We start from the raw sequence: 18,226 nt of genomic DNA, 5'->3' as shown, positions 1-18,226 counted from the left end.
CATTTAGAGCTAAATCAACACTCCTTGCTCTTATTTTAAAGCTTATTTATTTTCTTTTAGTAATCTCTGCACCCAAAATGGGGCTTGAACTCACAACTCCAAGATCAAGAGTCACATACTCTTCTGACTGAGCCAGCCAGGTTGCCCCTCCCTCCTTGCTCTTTTTATTCGGTCATGGTCATGAGAACTTATCACTTCATGTCCCAGATGGCATCTAGCTAAATGGCAAATACACAGGTTTCAATTTCTACTGAGGTCTCAAATGCAGAACAGAGTTAAGATGACATTGTGATCTGACAGAGCAAAGGAGTTATAAGGATTTTGGAATTACATTACCACACTATTTATCCCTAATCATTTAATATTCAAAATTAAGTACATTAGGTACCTTTTTTCTTTCAATGATCTACAGTTTTGAACCTTCTGAACCCGCACAGATTCTTAATCTTTTTTGTGCCACAGACCCTCTGTAAGTCTGGTAAACTTTATCACTATGTTTTTTAAAATGAATACAATACATAGGATTTAAAAAACAACTGAATTAAAATACAGTTATCAAAATATTTTTAATATGTGTTGTATGTGTCTCTATTGACAGATTAATAAGATATAGAAGGGGAGGTCTAATAAGTACTGCAATTTTGAAGTAGTGATGAATGGAAACGACATTTTGAGATAACAGTTATTGTGAAATGAAAATATTTGTGCTTTCTATCAGAGTGACAAGTATTGCTAATACTAATTGGTTTGCTGCCTGCATTCATAACCAAAAAAAAAAAGGTTAAATTTCAATTAGAAGTTAATGAAACTAAAGATAAACTTCTGATTTTATCCATGGAGTTCAGGTTAAGAACTCTAGGACTGGAGGTTCCCCCAAAACATAGACAGTGTTTCTCTGAGTGGTGGAAATATGGGTGGCTTAAATTTTTCTTCTTTTCTGTATTTTTCAAATTTTCCACAATAAGCAAACATCACTTTTGTAATTTTAAAAGACATCACGTGTTATTTATTGCTTGGTAAGATTCAGGGTATAGAAATAAAATTGGAAAAACAGCAATACTTGAAGACTATCCTTTAGGGGAAAAAAAGGAAACAAAATCCTGGATGAAGATGGAAAAATGGAACCTGACTTTCATCAGAAACTTAAAGCTGCTGAGACTGTTATGCCATTTATCTTTATAGACAGAGGGATCAATTCTTTAATACATGATGCTGCCTCAGGGCTGAAGCACCATAACTCTAACAGGCCACAATCCACTCTTAGGCCACATCCAAAGTTAAAAAAAAAAAAAAAAGAAGAAGAGGAAAACCCCACAGGCTATTACTCATGAGTTTAGTAATTTTATTATCCACACCCTGTGCATCTTCCTCTCTTACTAACCTCCTAGCCAGGACTCATCTGTCTACTCAGTGCTCCACGCAGCGGTTGGGAAGAGAGAACTCCCAGCCAGTGAAATCCAAACTTCTTACCAGGCCCTACAAGACCCTCTAGCACCTGAGCCCCGCACCTCCCTCCCCAACTTCCAGATGCAGTTTCTTTTTGTCAGCCTCTTGACTCCTCCAGTAAGTCAACCTTGTTCCAGCCTCGGGGGCTTTGCCTTTCCTGGTCCTCCAACCTGGCAAATTCCTCCTCCAGAGCTCTCCCAGACCAGTCTGGCTCCTCATCCGTGCAGCTCCAGTGTCCTCACAGACACTTTCCTGACTGCCCTATTGCAAGTGCCCAAGCCAGCCCTGCCCGTCATATTATTGCCAGCAGCACTCTCTGAAGTTATTTCCATATTGTTTCTCTTACTAAGAACGACGCTACTTGAAGGCAGAGACCTTCAATATTGGTCAGCGCTGTATCCTCAGCACCTAAAATTACCTGGCCCAGGAATGAATGAATGAATGAATGAATGAGTGGAATGAGCGTATACCTGTGGACTGTCTCCTCGGGGCGTACTCTGGCTTAGAAATAGAAAACGGTTTGCCGAGGGAAAGCGCGTTAACAGTGGTTTTAATCGGCCGGTTGAGTTAGCCCCCTGCGAGGCTCTGGAGTAGCCGGACAATCGCAGAAACCAGGCCGAACCAGGGAGCGGAGAACAAGCCCGGAGACCCGGGCCACAACTCTCGACGCGGAACTGCGGCTGCGCGGAGCGTGGGACGGGGCGGGGCGAGGTGGGGCCGACGCCGCTCCCCGGAAGTGGGTCCAGAGCCGGCGAGAGGACGCTGGCGGGCGGACTAGAGCGGCCCGGCCCGGCGGGGAGGAGGCGGCCCGGCCATGGAGGACGAGCGGAGCTTCTCGGATATTTGCGGTGGCCGCCTGGACCTGCAGCGCCGCTACTACTCCCCGTCCTGCCGGGAGTTCTGCCTCAGCTGCCCTCGGCTTTCGTTGCGCTCGCTCACCGCTGTCACCTGCGCCGTGTGGCTAGCGGCCTACGGACTCTTCACCCTCTGCGAGGTAATGGCCAGTCGGCCCGTTCCCGCGGTCCGAGTCGGGGGCTGGGGTTTGGAAGGGTCTTTGGAGTCAGAGGGTCGAGCCCGGGCCTCCTGTTGTTGAGTCGGAGGGCGGGAACTAGCTGGTTCCGCCGCTGGACAGCTGTGAAGTTTTTACACCTGTGCTTTATCCCTCTCATGGGTGGTGCTCTGCGGTTCCACCCAGCGTACTTCTAGCCCTGTAACAACAGCCTGAGGCTTTAACTTGCCTGTGCTCCACGTAGTCCACGCTCACAGTAATTCAGTTCCAAGAGCTCGGAGAACTATTAAGTGGATCGTCCTCATCCATCACTTCCACTCCTTAGAGGAATCACTGCGAACAGTACTTTATGTAGTCTTACAGAAACTGCCTTTGCCTCCACAGCATGAGCTTGATAGTTCTTCCTAATGTTTTTCAAGGCAGTCTGCCCACTCCCCACCCCCCTTTCCCCAACTTCAAGTACTTTCTAAAGAACTGTGAAGTTTTGGAGATAAGTTGTTTCTGTGCTCACTTTCCAGGCTCATTCCTATTTTCTGAGCCTCGGTTTCCGCACGTCTAAAATGGAATTGCTCTCTGCCATGCCAGCGTCACAGTATCACGAGGGTCCCGTGCGGTAGCTTTGTGACAGCCCTCAAGAGGAGTCATCCTGGGCGCCTGGGTGGCTCAGTTGGTTAAGCGACTGCCTTCAGCTCAGGTCATAATCCTGGAGTCCCAGGGTCGAGTCCCGCATCGGGCTCCTTGCTCAGCGAGGAGTCTGCTTCTCCCTCGGACCCTCCCCGCCTCATGCTCTCTCATTCTCTCTCTCTCAAATAAATAAATAAAATCTTTAAAAAAAAAAAAAAAGGAGTCATCCTAATTGTACTTTTCAGGATGAGTTTAGTTTCATATGTAGTGCCCTAAATTGAGTATTATTATTCCAGGAGTGATCCGACCAGAGCTAGGGCTATTTATTTCTATAATTTGGATCTTGTTTTCATTTAATGCATTCATTGGCGTTTTTACCATCAAAGCATGGAAATTTGGTGTAGATATATGCAGAATTAAGACTGCCCTAATTTGTACCAAACTGTCTAAAAGTTTGTTCAAAAGTCAGTTGAAATGGTTAAGTTGCCAGGACAGTCCTCCTCCTTTCCCCTAAAAAGATTTAATTTATAACGTAGTTGAGTTTAATACTAGCCTGCGTTCTGGCCATGTGAGGGGGAGGGAACAGATCCTAATTAAATGCCCCGACTGCCTTACTTCAACCTTAGAAGAAAACTAAGGCTTAGAAAGAGTAATAACTTACTTAAAGTCACAAAGCTAGTAAACGGCATACTTGGGTTTCAAACCCAGGGCTGTCTGACTCTGAAACCCTTTCTTTTCCACTATACTGTCTCCTCTTAGGGTAGAGTTTGCTTAGGAAAAATTTTTAAATAGAAGTTTGTTTTTATGCCAGCTCCTTTTTGTACTGTCTCTTGTCCTGGTATGTCCCACTTACCTCCATCAAGGTCCACGACTCAGTAGCCTTATCTTCCTTAAACTCCACTGCAACACTTCTTGAGGGCTCTGTGTACCAAAGTTTCATATCTTTGTGTTCAAAACTATTTTGTCAGAGTAATGACTCTCAGGAGTGAGAAGAAATGAAGGAATTCATAAAAACATGTGGCTTAATTTCAGCCCCAGTGTTAGAATTTCAGACAAAAAAATGAAGTATAAAGAATGCAGGTGAGGGCGCCTGGGTGGCTCAGTCGTTGAGTGTCTGCCTTCGGCTCTGGTCGTGGTCCCAGGGTTCTGGGATCGAGTCCCGCATCGGGCTCCCTGCTCAGCGGGAAGCCTGCTTCTCCCTCTCCCTCTGCCCCTGCTTGTGTCCCCTCTCTCGCTGTGTCTCTCTCTGTCAAATAAATAGAATCTTTAAAAAAAAAAAAAAAAGAATGCAGGTGGTAATGAAGTTTTGGGCAGGGATTACCTTATTAAAAAGCTGATATGAATGAAATCCCCTCACTTTTACTGTTCTTTATCCCTTCTTTCCTTCTGGTTTTTGAATTCACAGTTCTATTAAAATTGCAGGTTATTGCCTTATTTATTCCAATCTGGAATGCTTTTCCCCCTTCCTTTTCTCAACTAAGTATATCTGTCAGTAACCACCACCTCTTCTGTACCAGTGAAATCCTTCTTCCTTAGAAGTCTTCATGGGATATCCTGTGTGCTTTGATGTCTCTTTCTTGCTCTCTCTTTCTCTTTTAATCCTTTCTTAGGCACTTACAGTCAGTTTCATAGTATTCTCCAAAAATACTTTATATGTATTAATTTTGCCTCTTACACATCTGTAAGGGCCAGGACTGAATTTTATTTCTCTCTATTCTTCCATAGTGCTTATTCAGTTCAGACTATGAACCAGACACTGTACTAGATACTAGGCATTTAATTAACTCGAAGTAGATATTTCTGGATCATCAGAGACCCAGCACATAGATTTTTCCATTCTCCATTCATTAATCAACAAGTAATTACCTAGCACAGAGGTCAGCAAACTTTATCTTTAAAAGTCCAAATAGTACATATTTTAAGCTTTACAGGTCTCTGTCTCATAGTCTTCTGTTTCTTTTTCTTTCTTTTTTAAACAACTCTTTTAAGTGTAAAAACCATTCTTAGCTCAGGGTGGACCAGACAAAAATAGATCACAGGCCCAAACACTCTTGATCCAACACTTACTGTTGTGTTAGGTAGAATGAAGTAGAAAAGTATTTTCAAGGAACACCAGGGGCAGTCAGTAGTTAAAGCAGTAAAAACAGATTTTATTCAGAAACTATTGCAGTAGGAGAAAAGAGTGACCTCAGTGCAGAATTGGGCTCAATTCTGAATACAGCAAGGACAAGTAGGAATTTATAGTCAAAGAGCACAGTGGGGTTGTCAGTGGATGGAAAATGACTAAAAGGAAACATCAGGGGTAAAGGGAGATTCTGGCTAACTTGACATGATTCTTGATAAAGGCAGGCCAAGGTGATCAGATGCCAAGGGTTCTCTCTCAACTGACTTAGCAAGATTCTTGGTAGAATTTGCTGGGCAATGCAGGCCCAACAAGGATGGACACCAAGCATGATGGTTTAGAAGAGTATGATTAGGGTTAGGTCAAAGAGGGCATCTTGTCAGTAATAAAGAATAGATACTTCCTGCCATCAAGGAATGACATTAATAAATTACTGAATCTGTTTCGTTTCTAGGTCATCAGTGATTTTTTTCTGTCCCATCCTTCTAAATAGCTTTTTGGGGGGGAAAAAAAAAGAAAATAATGGTACGTAAAAAGAAAATACATCAATAGAAAAACACATTCAACTTCAGAAATGTTAAAAGATTGTAAATGTGTCTTAGAATCAAAGGAATAAATACCTTTTGAGCCCTTAACACGTAAGTTAGTCATTTCAGCTACTCCATCAGCCTTAACACATCAGTTAGTCACAACCCAAAAGAACTAAAAGCGCTCCAAATGATATGATCTTTATTATTTAACAAAAGGAGTCAGGAGGTAGGAGGGCTCTTGAGGTCATAAGAGGCTCTTAAGGGCCTTTTGATTCTTTTCATGTTACTGCTCCTCCACCATTGGTGTACTCGTCCTCGACCTGGCTTTCTGCATGGTCTGTCAGAGTAGCGTGGTTCCATAGTAGTTCCAGGCATCCAACCCCAAGAGGAAGGGACCTTTTCTTAGATCTCTTTTTAAGATGGACTTCCGTTTTCCAGAGGCCCCTTCAGCCGACTTCCCCTCACATCCCATTGGCCAGAGTTATGTCATGTGTTCATTTCTAAAGCAATCATTGGCAGGAGTGGGAACCAATCATGATTCCAAGTTCTATTAGGAAGGAGGAGTAGCTATTGAGTACTATCAGCTACACTGTGCTAAGCATCTATTATTATGCTGTCTAATTTTGCATCTGCTGATGGAGCATGAGAGGAAAAGGTCTGAGTCCTTAAGTTTCAGTTTTGGAAGAAAAACCTCTGAGAGTGGTGTGATGGTAGATACTATTTTGGTGATGGAGGTTCTCCTCCCACACCTATCCATTTGTTGTCTGGATGTATTTCATCATATGCTTTCATAGCATTACAGAGTTGAAATAAAAGTGATTTCCTCTTCCTCCATGCATGTACCTTCCATCTTTTCAACTCACAGTAGAACACAGGCTTTTTTCCACACTGCCTAGAGTGGACCAGTTAAATAACAGAGATCTGTGCAGAGGACCATTTGGTGACCTTACCGCCTGTGTCTGGCTCTCTCTTCAGAACAGCATGATACTCTCTGCTGCCATCTTCATCACCCTCTTAGGCCTGCTTGGTTACCTCCATTTTGTCAAGATTGATCAGGAGACTCTGTTAATCATTGACTCCCTTGGCATCCAGATGACTTCATCCTATGCCTCAGGCAAAGAAAGCACTACCTTCATAGAGATGGGCAAGGTGAAGGATGTGGTCATTAATGAGGCTATTTACATGGTAAGTAGTTAAGTAGTAAGTATTACAGGTTTCTCTGGAGGAGATAGCCCATGGCCTTTGCCTGGATCTAAACTGAGTCTTAATACCTTGATGTTACAGAATTAAACTTGAAGATTCTGTTCCAGTATTGTAGTGTTTCCTTTTTGGATGGCATGTCCATAAACCATGAAAGTGAAACTTATATTGGAAAGATACATTCCTTTGTTTGTATAGAGATTTAGCAGGCTTTCATAGATCGTAAGTTAGCATTTTGACTTTATTTTTTAGCCCAGCTTCAAAATCATCTCTTAGTGTTGTTGCTGCTGACGTTTCATCGTTTTTCATTTAAAGAATGAGAATATACTTTTCCCTCACTTCAAAAGCAATCAAGTGTTCTACTACTTAGAGATAACCATTTATAAAAAAGTTTTTAGCCTCCCTTGAAGAAAAAGAAAATAAGTTTCACTTAGATCTCTATTTGGTTTATTTTCTTACAGCAGAAGGTGATTTACTACCTTTGCATTTTATTGGAGGATCCAGTGGAACCACATGGGATATCCCAAGTAGTACCTGTCTTCCAGGTGAGCACAGAACAGTTGTCTAAAGTTTTTTCTCCAAAAAAAATCTGTTACCTTTCTCCGTTCTCTGCATTTCTCCTGCTACTTCGGTTCAGTAGGAATGTAAATTCTTGTCAAGATTATTTGAGGACACCTGACAGCTATTTTTAGTGAGAATTAGTGATTTCAGAAGTTTCTTTCTGAAGCAAATACAGGCTTTCAGAAATACTACAAATTTATCCAAATTTTAGAGAAAAAAATAGCAATTTCTGCTTATAAATCACCATTCATCTACTTTGTTAGTCTGCCAGTATAAGATTTTACATTGATGTCATTGATCTACACATACTGTTATACCCAATTTATGTCTTGCTTTTTAAATCAAATATACATATTTTCATGCATCTACAGAGTCCATTATACTTAACATTTTAAATAGTTATCATGTTGAGTATCAGTTCATTTAGCCACTCTACTGCTAGCTTTTGAAATCATCTCCAGGTTATTTTTTGTCTTGCTCTTACAAAAAATACTTACACAAACAGGATTATAAGTATATAAAGTGTTTATGTATATAGTTAACTGTGCCTTACTGCCCTTCCTTTTCTCACAAAGGATTTAAGGCTGCTAAGCTAAAATTCTTTTGCGTTACGGTTTAAAATTATATTATTAATGTTTATGAACAGTTTCATAGATTTTTACAGTTTGAGATTTGGCTCCAGAGATTGGACTACTTGACCATACTTTTTGGAATTTGTACTTGTTTTTCTACAGTCTTGGCTAAAACAGCAGGTTTAGTTATTTATTTCCTTTAGTATGTAGGTAAAGGAATTTAAAGTTACTAAATTGCTCCTTAAATGACAAAGAGATTTTTCATGTTTCCTTGAATTACCTATCCGTGTTTCCTTTGTTTTACACTATCCATCTCCTCTGTTAGTCAAGCAGAATCTAGATATTGATTATGCATTTGTAACAACTTATATACTTTGGATAACGAACTTGTATTAAATATGCTTTCCACATATATTTTTCCCATTCTGTGACTTTTCTTTTAATTTTGGTTGTATCACATTTCATTGTGCAAAATACTTTTCAATATTTACATATTAAATTGCCCTCCTTGTCCTTGCAGACTGTTTCACAGCTTGTGACATTTCCAGGAGGGTCTGTCTTTTGTTATTCCTCTTGCTTTCTTAGCCAGTAAGGTGCTGTGTGGCCTGAACTTCTGCCTCTCTGAGCTCATACCTGAGCCATCTAGACCCCCTGCTGTGGGGAGAGATTGAGGTTGCACATGGATGCAGCACTGCTAAGCTCTCTCTTATGTTCATCTTGACTCTGCATTTCTTCCCTTTGGAATTCAGAGTGCCAAGCCCCGCCTGGACTGCTTGATTGAAGTGTACAGGAGCTGCCAGGAGATCCTGGCACACCAGAAAGCCACATCAGCAAGTCCATGAGTCCCAGCATTTCAGAAGGCCAGTACTGTCTTCCATGGGAGATGACTCCTAAGCCATAGTGGCTGGTTTATTTTCTGTATTCTAAACCATCAGGTGGACATAGTCCTAGGAACCAGTATGGATGCAGTGGATCTCAGAGCCATAGAGCAGGTGACTGGGAACCTAACTCATTGTGTGATGTTGAGCAAAGTATTTATGTCTGTTTTAGTGATCCCCTTGTAAGGTTTTGCCTACTTTATCAATTGAGGGGAGACCTTAAGCGATATGTCAGAAGTAACGTTGACAAAGAGCACTTTGTGAAATTCCTAAGCACATTCAGGTTTACATTTTGTAGAGATTTGTGGTGCAAGGCAATGGGAAACTGATATCAGATCTCTTAAGAAACATAATTTCCAACTACGCAGTACCCCTGTATAAAAGTCAAGCCCTTCAGGTTCTGGTGAGTAGGAAGAAATGTCCTACAAAAGACTAGTCTCTGTCCACCTAGCTCCTGTGTTCTGTACAGGGTTAATTTATGATGACTGTCTTAATAAACCGATCTCCTTCCAAAACATACACAATAATTTGCCTGGTTCACAGACAGCTGCTTTTTATTGACAACACGAACATGGCACATTTCAGCCATGGATGTCAAGCACATTAATACTCTACTGTTACTCAGCATTGTCTATGGTTTCAAAAACATTTTTTGCCAAGAGGGGCGACATGAAAGGCTGGAGAGAAATTCAACTTTGGTTTCCAGACATGTTAAAGAAGGATAAACACACAAACTGTAGAAGCCTTTGATTATAAGGCAGTTTCTTCTGTGTAAAATTAATAAACCACGGGAGGATTCCTGAAGGGCTGGGAGGGAGATAGGGTGGGGGAAATAGCTTGACCCATAAGTTCAGTGTGAACACAGCTCCATCCTTGCTTGCTTTTTCCTTGGGATCCTAATTTTTTTTTTTAACTCCCAGGTAGATAATAATATCCTCATGGGCTTCAGAGACACTCAGGGTATTACAAACTAGAGCTGTAATTCCTGCCTTTTACACCAGCCCAGTAGGGGTTATTCGGAGCCTGTGGTACATGTGATATTTGACTTGTTCGAGGTAGAAATTTCTCAGCTAGTTCCCAAATCCTGGGGGAAAGGCAGCAGCAGAAATGGGAGATGGCTGTAAAATTTCCAGCCTTGCAAAGTCAAGTTCATTTAAAAGAGGCAGACACTCTCATGTGCTTCTTTTTTTTTTTTTTTTTTTATCACGCTTGTCAGTTTAAAGGGTGAGAGAGGGGAAGCCTACAGCAGCTGAGGTGTTCAGATAAACTAGTTCCAGCCTTGAAGTTCTTGCAGCGTGCAACACACACACACTTTGTTGAAGTCAAAGGCTTGGTTCTTAGATGCTGCTGCTAAACCCATACAGTTTTCAGCACGTTATTGACAAATGCTCAGACTGCCTTAGAGCTATGAAATAAAACTCTGTTTCTCCAATGCTGGAAAATCAGAGTATAATGAACTCTTCGTCTTTTTTTCTGTTAGGGGTGGGTGGAGACAAAGATCATCTCCGCACTCAACATAAGGTCTTAGTTGGGGATGGGGGGATATTTGTATCACCAGGATGCTCTTAGCCTATGTGCCTTCTGCCTTTGGACTAATTCCCAGCGGAAGTTCGCCAGAAGTCTTGAGGAGCAAGACTGGATTCTGTTTCTGACTCATCTTTGGTGGCCTCACAAAGCAGCAGAAACCAGTGCATTTGCTTGGTCTTTCAAAGAACAAGGAAACAAGTGACGATCACCCATTCTACAGTAGGAAGCACAGCCTTCACTGAGCCCTGTCTAATCGTTAAAATGAGACAGGGAGAGGTCATGTTGGACTTACCCCCTGCCCTTGCTTGTACCCAGCTGGGCTGACAGTCCAGTGTGAGGGAGAACAGCTTCAGTCTCAGCAGGGATAGTGCCTTTTCCTTGTCCTGTAAAGACAGGAGCTGCTGCCCCAGAGGGGCACTGCCAATGCCTACTCATTTGCAGTGGGGAAGGGAAAAGGTGAGTCTGTTCCTTTTTCTCCAGCCCTGCCAATACCTTTCCCATCTGGGAATGGAAGTCCAGTTTTAGGGAGTTCCAGGCTTTTGTCACAGTTCAGGTGAATTGGAAATTTTAGTCCTATCTTGTTCAGGGATGTTGGGAAAACTTCAAGTATAAATCCCCACATAAAGACCATGTACAATATAAAAGATACTAGCCCTCCCTGAGAGTATCAGTGCAGAAAGCCTTAATTTACATCACCGATGCCCTCAGTAACCAGTAACAGTGGACCATCCCAGTCTGTGTCTAGAATCGGGCAGCATCCAGAGCTCAGTATTCTGGTGAGAAAAAGTGGTTTCTATACTGGGTCTGGATTTTTAAAAGTTGGGCCCTGAAACAAGGCACCTAGAGAGTAAAGGCTTCATGGACACTGAAATACACATTTCATAGAACAGGGTGGGGTTGGGGGAGGGCTGTCAGGCCCATCACAGTAGTGTCATACCCCAGGATACAGATCTCTAATCCCAGAGGCACCAGGTTCGGCAGGGGGGGGGGGGGGGGGGGGTAGGAGAAACATTCACAGCAACGTTGGCCCTCTGGCAGCACAGGGAACAGAAGCAAAGAACTGTTGTCCATCCAGTTCCCATAGCTGGTGGGCAGCAGGTGGGCTGGTGGGGGGCTTCACAGTTGCAGAGCAATGGTTCATGTAGCTGGCCATGATGAACGTAGCCTCTGCAATCTTGAGACAACAGAAACAAAGGAATTAAACTGGCCTTGGCTTGAATCCTGGCTTTCTCACATACTAGCTGCTACACTGGGTGCATAACCGTCCTGGGCTTCAGTTTCTTACCTCGTCAAAATACCTGGGAGAAAATGTCGGGATCATTTCTGTAAGGTTCAGGGGCCCAGGGAAATGGGTGCCTATTGGTCTGAAGGGCCACTGACACACAGTACCCTCCTGAGAACAGGAGAGGCGATATTCTGCTCTGCTCATCTCCAGGCCAGGGAAGCGGGCCTCCCTGGAGGAAGTGTCTATATCCTCTCCTTTGGCAGGGGTGGTATTAAAAGGAGGAGGTTGGGGAAACTCCAATTTTAGGATTAAAACAGCAGGGTTTCCACTTACTCTCAGAAGGGAGTCAGGAACTAGATCAGAACTTGGGTTTTGGAGTCTTTGTTGTTTTTGCTAGTCTGTATCTCCTGCACTGAGCAGGATACAGAGGCCTTAAAGCAGAAGAGGTCTCTGGGATGGACTTTAAGACTGTAAGGAAGGGGGAGCACGTGGAGACCGTCCCGCTTGGGGAGCAGTGCTGGCAGAAGGCAGGAGAAGAGAGCATGCAGAGGAGGAAGCTGGCCGCCCTAGCCCCTGGGTCGGCTGCAAGAGGAGCAGTGGGGAGCAAGTGGGCACCCGCCTCCAGCCTGTGCAGCGCCGGGCTGCAGGGGCTGAGAGCACCACGGGAGCACCTGGACCAGAGCGCGCGCCCTCCCAGCCGGCCCCTCACCCGTCAGCTCGGCAGTGGCTACTGAGCTGCTACCCAACCTGAACCCTTTGGAGGACTGATTATAGACAAGACCAAAGTTTTACCTGGGACAGGGCCCTTCTAGGGTATGGTCATAACCCAGCTTCCTCCCTTCACTTCAAGCCCACCTCCTCAGACCAGAGAGATCCAAGTAACATGGTTTAGCAGCTGTCAGACCCACCTTGGGAGCAGCCATCCGGAAGAGCAACTTCTCAATGTGGCCTTTCGCAGAGCTCTGGTCTGGAATGGATCTAATCACAAGCATGAAGTCATCCCGGCAGCCGCCGAAGGTCATTACTGAAGAGTAGGGGTAAGTGATGTGCACTTGCTGCAAGAAGAAGCCAGTCAGTTCTGGGGAGACTTCCCAGCTGCCTCCTGAGCTGAACCAGCACCCCGTCTCTGCCAGGCACGGGCAGCCTTAACCAGAAAGGGAGAACCTGGAAGTGGTCCTAATGTGGAGATCTACATCTTGAATGTCAATAAGCCGTGTCTAGACTAGAGGACGTCAAGGCTTGGGTGGGGTGGGTAGGGAAACCATGGTCACTTAGCTCAGGCCTTTGAGTCTACAGAGGAGAAGAAAAGGCACTGTTGAGGAGAAGGAAGGGTCAGAGAACCAGCCCTTACTCTTTCGTACCATAGTGTTGTGGTCCAGGATGCTGACACCATCCTCATTCACAGCAATCCACACCAGAGTGCTCTCCTTGGAAGACCTCTGTGCAGGCTAGGGAAACAGGAAAATCCCATCAGACATATCCACAGCTAGGGATGCTCCACAATAAGAGCTTTTGGAGGAAGAAGGCACATCAAGGAATCTGCTAGGCAGTGATTTCCAACCTTTATCTTGGAAAACATGAAAGATGGTATTTGTACAGCATGCTGAAGTAAACAGAAGACATCTGGCCTTGGGGCTCTGGCCACCTAATTACCATCTTGAGAGGGGAGGAGTACCCACAGTACACTGTTGGGAGGCTCTGCTGCAGAACAAGGCCAGCCCCAGCTGCTTGTTCATGGGCACAGAGAACGGGCTGTGTTCTCCTAGTGCTCACAAACTGACAGCATAAAACCCACAGTCTCTCCCGGCTGAAGTGCATCTTGGTTCAGCCAATTTGCTACGGGCCGAGAAAGAAACAGGAATGTAAGAATGCAATCCTTTGGGCTTTAGGCTCTACTAGTGAGAAAAGTGGCTATTTGGTGGACAATTCCTGGTATGACTAATTTTCACGGCCGCACCTAAAATAGGGCAATCCAGATTTCCTAGCTCTCCTACCCAAAAGCCTGGGGACAGGGATGGACATGTCCTCATTTTCAGAAGCTTTTCCCAACCTCCCAGACTGAGAGGGTCCCAGGGTACCCTGTTATATGCCTTTATAACACCCCAATACTTCTCCTTTCTTAAGCACTTAGGACAGCTTGTAAAATAACTTACATGTGTATTTAAAGAATAAATATGATTATTTGATTAACGTGTATCTCCCCTACTACACGGGAAGCTCCACTAAGGCCAGGATGGTATCTGATTAGCTCATCTCTTGCAATCTCAAACAGTGCCTGAGACCTAGTAGCTCAACAATTGTTTCCTGAATGAATGAGTGAATGTCCACTGTCTAATCTATACCGTCAGTGAATAGGATCATGATCCAGCTTTGAGGACATGATAGTCTGATTATGAATAAAGTTATGCACACCAGACACCTGGCCAAGAAAAGTTCCAGCTGAAATTACTGCTGGCCACCTGGGCTTCATGCAGGGGAAATTAACTGTTGCCCGAGTAGTTAAGAGTCCCCTGTGGCCATGCCAAGTCAGTAGAGATGTATCTGTTTAGATTATATATTATTCTTTTACACTTTTTAAAAAATTAAAGTATTCTTGAGGTTGTCATGTCAAGTTTGAACGCTTGTGTGCGAATTAGTTGGTCCTATATTTTTTCTTTAGGGGTAGCACTGAGAAAGAAGTCAAAAAGGAAAGATTAAAGGACGCCTGGGTGGCTCATTTGGTTAAGCGTCTGCCTGCTTTCAGCTCAGGTCATGATCCCAGGGATCCTATCAAGTCCCATATCGGGCTCCTTGCTCTGTAGGGAGCGTGCTTCTCCCTCTTCCTGCCGCTCCCCCTGCTTGTGCATGCACCCTCTCTCTGACAAATAAATAAATAAAAATCTAAAAAAAAAAAAAAAGGAAGGAAGATGAAGGTCATCCAGAAATCATCCTGGCCCAAAAGCAGTGATCATAACTCTGCTCTGGACCATGGAAAGTGGAGGCCAGAAATGGGTGGAGAAATAGCGCCCCCTGGTGGTTTTGCTAGCGTGCAGGCGGGCCCTGCAGCCTGGACTGGCTCAAACAGGACCAGATGTGGAGTAGTAGCTTGAGGACAAATTTCGGGCACGTTCCTGAGGGTGTGGTAATCATTCCTTCCCCTGGAAACCATCGGCACTTACCTGAGCAGCAAAGAGCTTAGCACCAAAAAAAGGCCATTTCCGGGCCACTGTCAGGTAGATGCGGATGCACTCAGGAGGGGAGCAGCCTTGCAGGGCTGCCCACTTTGTGGTCAGCAGATCTGCCAGGTGCCTGGTTTGGATGGATGGAGAGAAATGGATCAGTAAGATGCCAACAGGTTTTCACTGCAGCTCTGAGGCCATCCAGCCCCTGCCTCCCCACAGCAACTCCCTCCGAGACCTTGCAGCCTACCTCAGCTGTTCAGGGGGTGCCCCATGTCTGTAGCGCCTCGGGTAGAACCTGTCCAGGACCTGCTGGAGGTGATGCTGAACCTTGGCAGGGGGTGTGCTCCCAGGGCCTGGAGGGCTGGGCCTCTCTAAGTCCCCATATTCTACCTGGGTTGGAAGCACATGGAAGAAGCAGTCAAGAATCCAAAGGTGGGTGGGGTGGGGCTGGGGCTGCTGGAGAGGTGACATAAACCATCACTTCATCACTTCATTGATGGGGTGTGGATGGATGTGAAAACACTTTCTGTGAAGAGACCCTTCATCTCAAGTTTCACAGACACTAGAGAAACCGCCTTATGGTCCTCGATTATTATTTACATCCACTCTCCTCTTACAGCGGGGGTTAAGTGCCTTATCCAAAGACACAGTTAATTAGTGACAGGCAAGGGAAAACTATGGATCTTCTGGCTTCTAATCCAAACATATGAGATCCAGAACTGAAGATGCTATAGATCCTAGAGTATTGCAGTGTTCCAAATGTGGCCTTTGGAATCACACCCGGCTCAGATCCCAGCTCTGCCATCTGCTGGCCTGGTAACCCTGAGCAAGTTATTTAAATTCTCTGGGCTTCAATTTCCTCATGTGGGGATAAGAACTAACTGGGATAATACATATAAAATACTTAGCAGAGAACCCTCTATGGAGTATTCAGCAAATGTTTATTATTATAAAGGTCAACTATTATTTCCCCTTCCTCTCCAGCATGTAGATTCAGGCCCTCCTCTCTCATGGGAACCCCGAGGGCATCCCAGATACCTCTGGCAAGACAGCCTCCTAAAGGTAATAGGGAGAAGAGTGGAAGTCCAAATGTACGTTCCTCTTCCTGATTCTACTTACAATGTTTTACAGTTGTAAGTACAAATCTTACCACATCTGTTCTGCGATATACATCATTTCAGTAGCATACTGAAGTACATGGTACAACCCCGTGGGGGAGGGCAGGGAGGCATTTTTGTTTTCGGTATACAGAGAAGGAAACTAAGGCAGAGACCACCGCAGTGACTTGCCAAGATCTCACGGTGGGAAGGTGGCCAGTGCTCAAGGGCAGGCCTCTGCATTCCATGTCCAGAGTTCTGCATGTAATCTCTATCTGCAGTGAAGGGCTGTGATGGTGAGGAGTCAGCTTCCCTCCACAGCCAGAGACAGCCAGGCCGCCCTCCCCTCGGGCACCGCAGGGTCTGCGGTCTCCTGTTTCAGGCTGTGTGCTACATGCCCCCTGTGAGTCCAAAGATGGTGCCCTGATCCTCCCAGTTCCTGAACAGAACCTTACCTGGGCCATCAGGGCAGCCATCTCAAGAGCCAGCTCCTTGTTGACAGGAAACCTCCCTGCCACTACCTCCCCGCTAGTCTGGGACGCCAGCAGCAGCCGCTCCCGCTCCGTCTCCCCTCTGACCTGACTCCGAAAGTACAGCCTGCAGGGAAGACGGCGAGAAGCAGCCAAGACTCAGCTGGGATCCCAAATGGATGAGGTCATCTTGGCATCTGTTTATCTTGATTTCCAAAGAAAGAAACTACTCTTTTTATACCATCTGTGAGCCTATTTTCTGTTGCCTCCAGAAAAATTTAAGCACGACCCAGGGCCGACACAGGGCCGTGAGCGCTCACAGCAACAGCGGCCCGCAGTACACCTGACCGCACCACTGCCCTGCTGGGTCTGCTGAGGGGGTCTGCTCCCCGGAGCCACAGCCTCTCAGGGAACTGGAGGAGTTCAAGATGCCAAGAGAATACTGGAAATCATGTGCCTGGAGACAGACCTGGGATGGGATTTTCTTATCTAAATGGACAAAAAATCATGGTATCTACTTCTGTATTTGCTGGAATTGTTACAGGAGCTATTTATTCTTGAGCCTTAAATATCTAGCGCTCATACAAAATTTCACTCTTCTAATGGAACCCGTGCAGCCACCCCACAAGGGTGGTCCGTTTTCCTGGCAGGTGTGTGTGTGTGTGTACATGCAGTTCAGGGACCAAGAGCCTGAGCTACCCAGGGTCTCACCGAGGATCACCAGAGCCAGCCTGGGCCACCACCTACTGCCCACAACACAGTGCCGTCTGTGGACGCGCTCTCTGCCCGGCACAGGCCCGAGGGTGCGAGTGATGGGTGCCCCCCTCCCCCTCCCCTCGGGCGGCGCTCGGGACCTGTTCTTGTACATCAGCTTCACAACACGTGTGCCACCCTCGGCCTTGCCAGGGTGCAGCTCCTTCAGGGCTTGCTCCCACTTGGAGATGGCATCACAGATCTGAAACAGGCAGGAGAGGACAGTCAGAAAAGGCCCTGAGGAGGGGTACAGGTCCCACCGGGGGCAGGACCCAGGGAGAGCAGCAGGGCAGAGTCAAGTGACTGTCCTCCATTAGGAGGCTGCCGTGCAGGCCTCACGCGCCTGGGACCAGAGCTGTCTTACAACGACCCCCCAGACAGAGCGGTAGAGCCCTGGGCATGGCGTGAGTAGAAAGCCTGAGATGCTGCCCCCCATTGGCCTTGACACCTGAGGGGGCCTCCCCAGAGGCTAGGCAGGCCTCCGTCAAAAACCGTGGCCTCCTATCACCAGCTCCATTTCCCTTCCACCGACCACTATTCTCTTCAACAAGTACACCCGGAGGCCTGCTGTGTAACTGAGCCTTACAGACACGCAGACGTTTACAAAGAGGACACGCGTGCAGTAGTTCCGGGAACGGTAAAGGACTGGAGGAGCCTTTGTCCTGTTGCCATAGGAAGAACAGACACGGAACCAAAACCCTCATACTCATCAACACCACAACACGTTCCCACAAACACTTAACATCCCCCATGGCACTAATCCCAGACCACAGACAAGATAGGTCTTAAATCCCATTCAAGGGCCTTTCACTTGTAGACGCGCCACATAGATCTACCTGCTTAAAATGTGGTTGAACCTGTAAGCACGGCAGAGGCCCTGGCACCCAGGGCAAGAATGAGGTGCAGTGCACAACACATATCAGCAGGTCCAGGGGGATGGCCGTCTACCTCTGCGTGTGTATAGGGGCAAGAGCCTCCCTGTCCTTCCTACACCAAGCTGAGAAGCAGCTTTTCCCCTGGATACTGCACAGCCCCTCGAGGGCGGGGGTGG

The 18,226-nt window shown here is 45.8% G+C and overlaps 2 protein-coding genes across 8 annotated transcripts in view; one reads left to right on the top strand and one right to left on the bottom strand.

The window, feature by feature from the left end:
- Positions 1-2,098: 2,098 nt before the first annotated feature.
- PIGH (phosphatidylinositol glycan anchor biosynthesis class H) lies at positions 2,099-12,681 on the top strand. 4 transcript variants are annotated; one of them, XM_064571217.1, is made up of 4 exons: positions 2,099-2,440; positions 6,707-6,916; positions 7,396-7,476; positions 12,545-12,681. In XM_064571217.1, the coding sequence occupies exons 1-4, from the start codon at positions 2,261-2,263 to the stop codon at positions 12,584-12,586; spliced, it is 513 nt and encodes a 170-aa protein (XP_064427287.1). In that variant the 5' UTR covers positions 2,099-2,260; the 3' UTR covers positions 12,587-12,681. The 4 variants fall into 4 exon arrangements, with proteins under 4 accessions (XP_064427287.1, XP_045757017.1, XP_064427285.1 ...); XM_045901061.3 differs by lacking the exon at positions 12,545-12,681 and adding an exon at positions 8,814-10,399 and having other exon boundaries at positions 2,161-2,440; XM_064571215.1 differs by having other exon boundaries at positions 2,162-2,440; positions 7,393-7,476.
- The window catches only part of PLEKHH1 (pleckstrin homology, MyTH4 and FERM domain containing H1), a 54,566-nt gene continuing 40,549 nt past the window's right edge, over positions 4,210-18,226 (bottom strand). For 2 of the 4 annotated variants that reach the window (XM_045901062.3, XM_064571203.1), the window contains 7 exons: positions 17,277-17,377; positions 16,408-16,549; positions 15,103-15,245; positions 14,853-14,982; positions 13,056-13,142; positions 12,603-12,749; positions 10,861-11,643 (listed from right to left, as the gene is read on the bottom strand). In XM_045901062.3, the coding sequence (XP_045757018.1) occupies positions 11,482-11,643; positions 12,603-12,749; positions 13,056-13,142; positions 14,853-14,982; positions 15,103-15,245; positions 16,408-16,549; positions 17,277-17,377 (912 nt within the window). In that variant the 3' untranslated portion in view covers positions 10,861-11,481. Of the gene's footprint in view, positions 4,344-10,860; positions 11,644-12,602; positions 12,750-13,055; positions 13,143-14,852; positions 14,983-15,102; positions 15,246-16,407; positions 16,550-17,276; positions 17,378-18,226 lie in introns of those variants that run through there. The other 2 variants (XM_064571202.1, XM_064571204.1) reach the window with 2 other exon arrangements.

This window comes from Mirounga angustirostris, unplaced genomic scaffold (genome assembly GCF_029215605.1).
Source record: "Mirounga angustirostris isolate CCGP_5_RB_7025 unplaced genomic scaffold, mMirAng1.0.hap1 SCAF_9, whole genome shotgun sequence".
Taxonomy (NCBI): domain Eukaryota; kingdom Metazoa; phylum Chordata; class Mammalia; order Carnivora; family Phocidae; genus Mirounga; species Mirounga angustirostris.
The sequence above is the reverse complement of the archived record's forward strand: the minus strand, read 5'-3'. Positions and strand labels throughout refer to the sequence as shown.